Below are 10,850 nucleotides of genomic sequence, written 5' to 3'. Positions count from 1 at the left end.
CCAGGGTCCACACTGACAGAGGCATCAACAGCAGCCTGTCAAAGGATAACGTATCTCTGGGTTGCAGAAGCTAAAACAAATTTAATATCTGGTGAGCTGGGTAAAATCTAAGCAAAGGCTGAGAGTTCTCTATTCCTGATCACAAAATCCCATACACACACTGTCCACCCATGCACACACACCATTACACCTATCAGTGTTTTAACTAAAAAAGAATGATTATTCTTTAAGTTTTATCATATATACATTAAATGAAATATCTACAAAGAATGTGAAACTCTCTATGAAGAGTTAATTTTGGTTACCCATATAGTGTACAGGAGCCCTTGTGGTGCAATGGTTAAGCACTGGGCCGCTAAACAAAAGATCAGCAGTTCAAACCCACCGATAGCTCCATGGAAGAAAAGATCTGATGATCTGCTCTTGTAAAGATTACAACCTAGGAAACCCTATGGGGCAGTTCTTCTCTGTCGTATAGGGTCACTATGAGTCAGAAACAACTGGACGGCATACAACAATAACAATGTATATAGTATATCAGCTCTCTATTACGTAAAAAACTGATAATAGATCCTTATTTAGACTTATGTATCCATACACACACTACATATAGCATTTTATTTTATATATGTTTATTTTTTACTACAATAAAATCCTTTGAGACAATTCTCATTAAATATTTAAAATCAGTGGATCTACTTTCATTTTGTGACAATTCTCTATGCATAAAAATAGTAAGTTTCTAAATGTACAAGCTGTGTGTAATTAAGTTTGTTGAGTCTATGAATAAAAAAATACAAAAACTAATCTCTACCACATAAGGACTTACCTTTAAGTTGTTGTTTTTTATTTTCCACGTACGGGTGCCAGTGACAGAATATCCATCTTTGAAGTCTGAAATTGTTATATTCCTTTGCTTTTTTCATATGTTTAGCCATAGTCTCACTTTCAGTTATATGGGATAGTGCTGCGTCTCTCCAAATGCTACAGACAGAAAATATAGAAAAATAGTATTTTGATGTTAGGGCAATACATTTGTAAATAAATTAGAAGGGAGAAGTGATGCCTCCTTTATTCCCTCAAAACTCACAGCATAGAGAAAAACTTCTACAAACTGGGTATGGCTTAAAGAATTCCTAGTGGTTATAGAGAAAAATGGAAATTATATGACAGTCATATATATTTCTCCTTGGACATGATAAAGAAATCACAGGAAAAAGTCATGCTATCATAGCTTCAATTTACCAAAGGAATCACCCTAGTGTTCTCTCTAGACTGTGCCTTTAAGATATTTATTTCAGAAAAACAAGAAAATATAGTACAGTATTTGAAACTTTGGGGCCATGGGTCTTCCTGGACTACTCTGAGTCTGGGATTGCATTAACAGTATACATTCATTCCATTTAAAATAGATACATGATTTTATAGAGGAGCAAAACCTTGGTACAATTACAAGAAATATAATAGAATTTATGATAGTAGAGATTTTCATGCAATTTTACATTAAATTAATAGTTTGGGCTTTAAATAATCCAGATTAGCATAAATTTGCAAATAATTGTCAATGATCAATGGTAATTGCCATTTTAAAAATAACAAATCATATCTTTCATTCAAGAACTTGAGAACTATCAAACAAAGCTTTATTTTATGTTGCCCAAAATTAAACTGGATCAAATATATATAATTACTTCCTTGGTCCAAGAAGGCTGTGATTTAGACAGTAGATTGTCTTTACAGTTCAGGTAAACTGACCCCTCCCCCCATGAAGTTCAGAGCTGAAATGTTCAGTCTTGAATCAATCTCAAAACAGTTGCAGAAGTGAGGCAATGTAAAACCTGAAGGCTGGTTGGATAATCTGTGAGCTTCCTGGTTTCTCCTGAATCAGACTTTTACACTTTAGTGAGACTTCATTAGTTGAATACTAAAAGATCTTGAATTCCCAGATAAATTCAAATGTACATATTAATTCTAGAAAATATGGTGGTGAATATTACAATGAACTTGCACATGTGCATATGCGAACACACACACAAAATTAAAACAAATTAACAACAAAAACAAAAAAGCAAACCCAGGAATGACGTTGAATTAGAGATGGGGATTTCCTAAGTGCTAAAATTAGGAAATTATACTAATCATGCACCGCAAATTCTGCCAGATTAGTATGATTGGACTGGGAACGGACCTAAAACCATTTTTCTCAGGAGAGTAATGCAAACAGTTGTGACAAGAAAGGCAGAAGACTCAAGTAAATCCTACAAATACCCCCCAGAATGGAGAAACCAAGGCTTATGACATGAGTGACCCAAAAAAAGGCAGGGGCCCCCATGCATGAGCTCTTCCCCTACAGGTATCAGCTGTTTTCCAGGGCTCCAGTGGAAGGCAGGCTGGAAGAAAAAGGCTGCAGACATTCTTCGAAGTTTCTTACTGATCCATCATCTTAATAGTAACAAACACTTTACTCAATATTGGGAGAACTATAATCTGGAGAGGCAACATTACTCTTCCAGAAAAAGAAGGAATACCCTCCACTTATTTTATGAGGCTAGCATAAACTTGATACCAAAACTCAATTAACCAAAAACCAAACCCATTGCCGTCGAGTTGATTCCAACTCATAGCCACCCTATAGGAGAGAGTAGAACTGCCTCATAGGGTTTCCAAGGAAAGGCTCGTGAATTTGAACTGCTGACCTTTTGGTCAGCAGCTGAGTTCTTAACCCCTGCACCACCAGGGCTCCAAACTCAACTAGACAATAGAAGAAAAGAAAATTACAGGCCTCTCTCACAAATGAACATACATGCTTAATATTAACAAAGTATAGTAGACGAAATTCAGTAATGTGTGAAAAGGATAATACATTATGACCTGGTTACAGAAATGCAGGGTTAGTTTGACATTAGGAAATCAATTGATGTAATTCACCACATTTACAGATTAAGGAAAGAATTACATGATCATCTCAGTAGATGCTAAAAAGGGACGTGATAAAATTCAGCAGGCATCTATCATTTAAAAAAACTCTTAACAAATTAGGAGAAAAAAGGAACTTCTTTAATACGATAAGGAATCTACCAAAAACTAACAAACAAACAAAAAAACCCTACAGCAAACATCATTCTGTATGGTTTCACTTTGAATGCTTTCTCTTTAAGTTCTGGAATAGGTCAAGGATGCCCTCTATCCTCGCTTCCATTTAACACTGTACTAAAAATCCCAGCAGCATAGTAAGGCAAGAAAAGAAGACAATTAGAGAAAAGAAATTGTCCTTTTTCACAAATATCTAAATATGAAAGGTGAGGCTGTTGATATTTTAGAGAAACATGAGAGAATATCTTCATAATTTCATTGAGGGAAGGAATTCTCAAACAAGACAACAAAATCATGCTAAAGAAAACATTTGACTGTTAAAATTAAGACCTTCTGCTCATGAAAAAACATTGAAAAGAAATTACTTTGAGAGACAGAGTAGCAGGGGTAGGGGTTTGGGGACCATGCTTTCAGGGGACATCTAGGTCCACTGGCATAAAAAAGCTTAAGAAAATGTTCTGCATCCTACTTTGGTGAGTGGCATCTGGGGTCTTAAAAGCTTGCAAGTGGCCATCTAAGATGCATCAATTGGTCCCAACCACCTGGAGGAAAGGAGAACGAAGAACACCAAACACCCAAGGAAGGTATTAGCCCGGGAGACAGAATGGGCCACATAAACCACAGACTTCATCAGCCTGATACCAGAAGAACTAGATGATGCCCGGCTACCACCAATGAACGTCCTGACAGGGAACACAACAGAGAGTCCCTGATGGAGCAGGAGAAGGATGGGTTGCAGAACTCAAATTGTAGTAAGAAGACCAGACTTAACGGTCTAACTGAGACTGGTGGTAACCTGGAAAGCATGGCGCCCGGACTCTCTATCAGCCCAGAACTAAAACAATTTCCGAGGCCAACTCTTCAGACAGGGATTGGACTGGACTGTGGGACATAAGGTGATACTCGTGAAGAATGTGCCTCTTAGTCAAGTAGATACAGGAGACGAAAGGGGCAGCTTCTGTCCGGAGGTGAGAAGCGAAGGCAGAGAGGGTTAGGAGCTGGTTGAATGGTCATGGGGCATCAGGGGCGGAAAGCAGGAGTGTGCTGTCGCAGAATGGGGTGAGCAATTAGGGTTACATAACAATGTATGTATAAAATTTTGTATGGGAGACTAACTTGAAATGTAAACTTCATTTAACTACAACAATAAAAAAAATTGTGAAGAAATTGATAAAACAAGTCAGAGATTAAGAAACAAGATTTATTGCAAATTATATACAAGACCGCCACAAAGAAAATAATGGAACTTTTATTGAGAGGCACTGAAGAAGATAAGGACTAGTATTCTAAGTACATAAAGAATTCTTACAAATTAATAAACAATATGGACAAGCCAGTAAAAAGAAACTGGGCAAAAGGCTTGAACAAGCTCTTCACAAAAGATGAAATCCAAAACGTCATATAAAAACCTATATAAACTACTCAAGCTCATTAGTTACCAGAAAATATAAATTAAAATCACAAAGAGATATATTAAACACCCACCAAACTGGCAAAAATTTAAAGATCTGACAAGATCAATTACTGCTAAGAACGTGGAACAACACGAGTACTGTCATTTAGAAAACAGTTTGGCATAGTTTAGTGAAATTGAAGCTGCACATATCCGCAACCCAGCAATTCCATTCATAGATCTGTACCCTATAAAAACTGATGCAATGTTCATAGCAACATTGTTTGTGATAGAAAAAAACTGAAAACAACCCCAAATATCCAACAAGGGTAGAAGAAAAGCATTATTAGTGGGATATTTTATGTTGTTTTCAGCATTTTTGTTCATTTAAAAATTTTTAGGAGTTTTAGAAATTCTAATCATTTTTGGTGCATTTTAGAAATTCTAACTCATTTTCAGTGAATTTTACCCACTACATTTATTTGGCCATTTTTAGTTTTTTTTTAAATTTTTCCCCTGTTCTAAGTAAATTATCCAAATGCTAATGGATTGGAAATGAGCATGTCCAATACCTAGTTCACATACCAAAAAAATTTTTGAATATTATGACAATTTTGTAAGCTTTAAGTTTCTTTTTAGCAATTCATCCACTTTCTAAATTTATTTTTCTTGTTTTACTTCTAGCCAGTCCTTTAATCACCTTTGAGGTTGCAGTTCCCTTTTCTAAACTTCTAAAATCTAGAAAGCTCTCAAATCCACCTCTTTTTTTTTTTTCATAACGTATTTAGAGGTAAAACTAGAACTGATCATAACCAATTTTGCAGCAAAGTCTCTCTGGAGTTGACACATGGCTGTTCAGTCTTTCTTTGTGAGAATATTTATATGTTTCACTGCAGAAATACTAATACGTCCTAGTATGTTAGATTTCAACATGGTACCCTGTTCACAGCTGAGGATGTTACTTAATATACAATATATGCGCAGAATTACCTTCTTAAAAACAAAAAAGAAAGAAATCTAAATCCCAAAACATATCTGTTTCCAAAGGTTTCCAATAAGGGATTGTAGACCTGTATTTTCAACTTTAACGATTCATTTAAAAAAAAAACAGACAAGGTTATACCGTGCAGAAGAACATATTTTAACTAAGGAAAAGCTGATTAAATATAAAAGAAACATACAATACAAAATGGCGGAAACATGATTAACTAGATAAAATATGTGCAACTGACCAAAAGTTTGTCTTTGTATGGAGAATACAAAGAATAAGAATACAAAGGAAGAAATGGTATGTAGAAAACATATCCTTACCTAAAGTAGGTCTTTACTAGATTTCCAGTATAAAAGCTACATGCTTTTATCATCAATTCTGGAGTCATCTAAGATAAATAAAAAATTGAAATAACAAACATCAGACATAAATGAGATATACAGGCTAACCCTGGAAGAAACAGAAAATGAGAGGAATGGTTGCCTCTGGGGAGGGTAAGTGGAATGGCTGGGTGTCAGGAATCGACAGAACTATATATCATTTATGTTTTAGAGTTTTTAAATCAGTGGCAAGAAAAGAAATTTAAAAAAAAAGAACTGTTGTAGATTATAAGAGACATTAGATAGACAGCAACCAAGTATAATATACCGACCCTGTTTGGATTTTGATTTGAACAGAGCCTTACGTAAAAACGCATTTCTGAGACAACTTGAAAAATCTGAATAGCTATTAGATGATATTCAAGAATTACTGCTAATTTTGTTATATCAGGCAATGACATAAAAAAAGTCATTTCCAGTTAGAGATGCACACTGAGCATTTACTGATAAAATAATACAACGTCTAGGATTTGTTTTCTAATACTCTAACAAAAAATGAGGAGAGGAAAATAGATGAGCAAGACTGGCAAAATACTGATTGTTGTTTAAGCTGAATGATGGGGGATCACTATAGTATTATCTCCATTGGTGTTATGTTTAAATTTTTCCATCATAAAAATATTTTTAATGTTTTATATGTCTTTTCTTCCTGTAATTAGTAGGCTCATCTGGAGATTTAATTTCCTCAGAAGTTAACTTCCTCTGTGAAGTTAGCTTTCCCCTCATGATAGTTGATTCTTTCACGCTGGAACATGCTGTTAAAGGTCTTTCTGTCTCCTGTTATTAGAGCAGTTACTACTCTCTGGATGTATCTGGCTTACTCACAGTTACCTGTACTTAACCCTCTCTGTTTACACAAATAGAAACAAGCACATTTTATAATTTAGAAATAGACATATGCAGGCAGTCCTCACTTTGCACAGTAGCGCAGTACTATAAAGATGATCATGCAAGCTGGAACTGTGCAAAGCAATCTGAATAATTAATGGAAAAAATTATAATTGTTCTGTGACCTTTAAAAAATTTTGCCAAAACATTAAATACTCTCTTACTGGCAGTTATAACTATATAGAAAAATGGGGGGTTGGGGAAGTAAAGCTATTATTTATTTAATACATTATAATTTAAAATATTAAAAACATTGAGAATTAAAGTGTTTTATTTCTTTGTAAAAAAATATTGTTTTCTCAGGGTGAAGGGGAAATAAACTAATCTAGGTCCAACCTACACTGAACCCTCTAACTAAGCAACCCTAGGGGCCTGGAGATGTACATTTTCATCACTAATCGTAATAAATTTTTTCTCATTACTTTTGCAAAGTCACGTTTTGTTTCTATTTGTTCTAACTTATGACACATCTTTTCTATGCTTTGCAAGTTGTCATAGTCCTTTCTAGGTCTGGGAGAGCTTCGAACATTTTTCCTTTGCCCTTTCAACATTGTGAAGTATCTTTGAGAATTTGTTTTCTAAAAAAAACTTTAGGTTTGAAGTGGCTATGATCTTTTAGAATTTTGTGCAATTTTTAAAAGATTCTCTACAGGCTTCTAGCTAGATATTGGAGACAACCTGACATTATAATTTATAAGATCCCTTTTAAAATACTGACAATGAGGTTTACCCCTCTAGATCAGTAATTTTCAAAACTTTTAGCATCTTTAGCAATGGTTTTCAAGTGAAATCGTACTCAAAGCAGAACTACTCATAATATAGGCATTAGGATAGAGTATTTAGAATCCCATTCCTTAGGTCTCCCCCTTAGCTCCTGAGGTTGCCCACAAATATCTCCAAGAACACAGTTTGCAGATATCTGCACTCCATAGTAGATCAAAGATCTGTGATAAAGTATGGTCATTAAGACATCCACATGCCATGATACAGATCCAGTAAAAATCAGACATATGAGCACCTCCCAGTGTACTGATGCCTCAGAATCATGCCAGGCTCAGTAACCTGTCCCTCTATTTCTGTTTCTCTGTGCTGCAGAGCCCTGATTAGGATCCAGTGTTACTCTCCACCTGTCCTGCTAAATCTGTGCTTCAGATTGGTTCAAGCTGTCTGCACTTCTCTTGACTATGGCTTTGATTCCAGTTTTCTTTTCTTTCTTTCTATTTTTTCATTGCCTTCAATTTATTTATATTCTTCTTTTAAAAAAGGAAACACTTTACATTTTTAGACTCTTGTATACCTGGATTCTTGCCCCTCATCCACTAACAATTAGATTTCGAATCTTAAGGCAGTCATTTAAACAAACTCTTCGGGTCTCAGTAAAATGAGGATATTAATTAACTTTGAAGTTTCTAAAATTTCATAGATTCAGTCATTCATTCACGTCAATGAATTTTTTGTTGCCGTTGTTGTCGATCCCACTTTTCAATGCCCAACTTCACCAGCAACTCCCAAGCACTAGCCAGGCATGCACAGACACCAGCCCTGGGATCTGGAAGTATCACCAATGGTCCCAGCCACACCTAATTTATATTGATATTTCTTTCCTCATGTGCCTTTGCTCTCCTTGTGGGTTTGCTATTTAAGCGTCTCCTATATACATAGTCTCTGTTCTAAACGTCTTCATGTCTTTAATTACTTTTTTGTCCTATTTACAGGATCAAAACCAGTTGCTGGAGCCAGTCATTCCTCTCAGTAATAATCAGGTCTTGCTTTCAAGTTAGCTCTCATTAATGTTTTGGCAATGACTTCATGAACATAATTCCTGTATCTCGATCTTAGAGGGCATGAAGGCCGAGGGAATTGGAGGGGGGTGCGGTAGAACACAGAAGGAAGCAGATTAGAAAGAAAAGAAAAATTCTCCTTTAAAGTTTTTCATAATGCTATTTTTACCATTATAAAGATGCATGAGAGGACGAAAGGGGAAAGGGGAAATTTAACGGAAAGATTTTATCAAAAAGAGGAAGAACAAATGCTTGTCTAAATGCTACTTGCAAAGTTGGAGAGGTTACTAGAGTGTGGCTGTTTGTGTGTGTGTGTGTGTGTGTGTGTGTGTGCGTGTGTGTGCGCGCACGTGTGTGCGCGTGTGCGTGTGATGTTCCTTTACTTCTCTACGGCTCCCAAATCTCAAATAGTCTAATCTCACACCTCCCATAAAATCTAAAATTCGGAAAATTTCATCAAAACTTAAGGTGTATATTTTAGGATCCTTGGTTACTAATAATTACCAGTTGATCATCCAGTCCAAAAAGTTGTTCCAAATAAGTCTCAGACAATCTTCGCATTTTTGGTTTCACTGATGGATCAATGCACATATCCCTTTAATAATACCAGAAAATATAGTCAAAAAATTATTTCATTTCATAGTACTTAGTTCCACAATATGCTTATGTTTAGAGTCTCTACCAGTGGTTCTTCTGGGTGGATTGTAAGGGAGGGGAAGAGACAATTTCCCTTGGGAGAAACATCAGAATCACCTGGAGGACTTAACCAAACTGTTCCCCAAGATTTTGCTGTGTTCCCCAAGGAAGGTGCACTAATTTTCCTTGCTTCCAACTTGAGATAAACTGCCGTATGAATGCGTGTTACTGATGAGAGCACACTACGTTTCTCAACCTGAGAACCAGCGCACTATTCATATGTAAGCCGTTGGGGCTTAAAAACTTATGGGGAGGTTTAGTATTCCCCATGGCCTCACAAAAAAATACTGCTAACATTTTGATGTAGCTCCTGGTCCCCCACTCCCAAATTTGTTTTCTAGGTTAGATTTTAATCTGTTTTTTTAATCCATTTTATTTTCATTTTACATTAAAATATAAACACTCATCATGTAATCAGAAATTTTCAATAACATGGTTTTTAATAGTTTCAGAATATTCCAAGTGGATATACCCCTGATGTTTTTAGTCATTTACCAATTTGTGTATATTTGTGTTGATTCCTTATTTTTTTTACAATTAGAAAAAAAATGATCATTGTGATTTAAAAAAAAGAAAAGATTATGGGGTGATTCTTTAACAGTCTGGAGATTGGAGGCATTCATTGGCAAGATCTTGTTTTTATACTATACAATGAGCGTTTTATCTTCAGAATAAAATAATCCCCTATCATAAATGAAAACAATACATACCAAAGAAGTCTTTGAAGTCCACTTTCAATTATATACTTGATCATGACTTCTAAATATCTCAGCGGATCCTCAGGACAGGTAGCAAGTAGACCACATAACAGAGCCTTGAAAAAACAATGAAATGGAAAAATGTTTCTGAATCAGCATGTTCTTACTAAGCAGCAGACAGGCTTCCCCTCATACAATTAAAAAGTCAAATAATGTGACAGTTCTAAAATAAACATGCTTTATAGATACTCTCTGTATTTATTCCACCTGAATATTTACTGAAGGCAAATCAAAATGCAGTTTACCTTTCCCCTTTAAAAAAAAAAAAAAATCCATCCACAGTACATGATGCCATAAAATTTGCAATAAGTCACTGTACAGTGCTTTACATTATATGAGCAGTAAGTTATTTTATAGTCAATTTGAAAACATAGTTGTGATGATTTAGATCAGTGGCTTCTACCCTTTTTAAATATAAGGAAGTTTTTTTTAAAAAGTAAAAAAAAAATTCCTCAAATCCAATCATAAAAATGACGGAGAAAATCCATAATCGAAATCTATTGTGAATTCCTGAAGTCTTTAAAAAATTCTTTTGTATATGATCACTCATGAAATCTATAGATCTTATATTCAAAAAATCGCAGCACAGTACACATCAGTAGGAAACAAATGACTTATTGCATCTACGATCACATACACGGAATACATACATGGAATACGTGGAACACATACACGGAACCCAGAAAGTTTCTGCCACCTCATTTTCCACTTTGCGCTCCCCACAAAAGCAGAAACTTCTCATCAGAAGTATCAATTAGACATGTAGAATTTACTGAAGATTTCTCCATTTGAGACAGAGAAGAGTAATAGCACAGATCCCACAGAAACGATCTAGAATTCTCCTTAGACATTTCTCTTTTCCTTTTGGTT

The 10,850-nt window shown here is 35.3% G+C and overlaps 1 protein-coding gene across 1 annotated transcript in view; it reads right to left on the bottom strand.

Moving 5' to 3' along the window:
* The window catches only part of LOC101340618 (F-box/LRR-repeat protein 13), a gene marked incomplete at its 3' end in the record, with an annotated part of 49,761 nt that overhangs the window by 6,136 nt on the left and 32,775 nt on the right, over window positions 1-10,850 (bottom strand). The window contains exons 3-5 of the mRNA XM_004390727.2: window positions 9,031-9,121; window positions 5,798-5,865; window positions 830-984 (exon numbers count right to left, since the gene is read on the bottom strand). Coding sequence (XP_004390784.1) covers window positions 830-984; window positions 5,798-5,865; window positions 9,031-9,121 — 314 coding nt within the window. The remainder of the gene's footprint in view (window positions 1-829; window positions 985-5,797; window positions 5,866-9,030; window positions 9,122-10,850) is intronic.

This window comes from Trichechus manatus, unplaced genomic scaffold (genome assembly GCF_000243295.1).
Source record: "Trichechus manatus latirostris isolate Lorelei unplaced genomic scaffold, TriManLat1.0 scaffold00326, whole genome shotgun sequence".
In the NCBI taxonomy this organism is placed as follows: Eukaryota; Metazoa; Chordata; class Mammalia; order Sirenia; family Trichechidae; genus Trichechus; species Trichechus manatus.
Note: the sequence above shows the minus strand (reverse complement) of the source record. Positions and strands in the feature narration are given on the sequence as shown.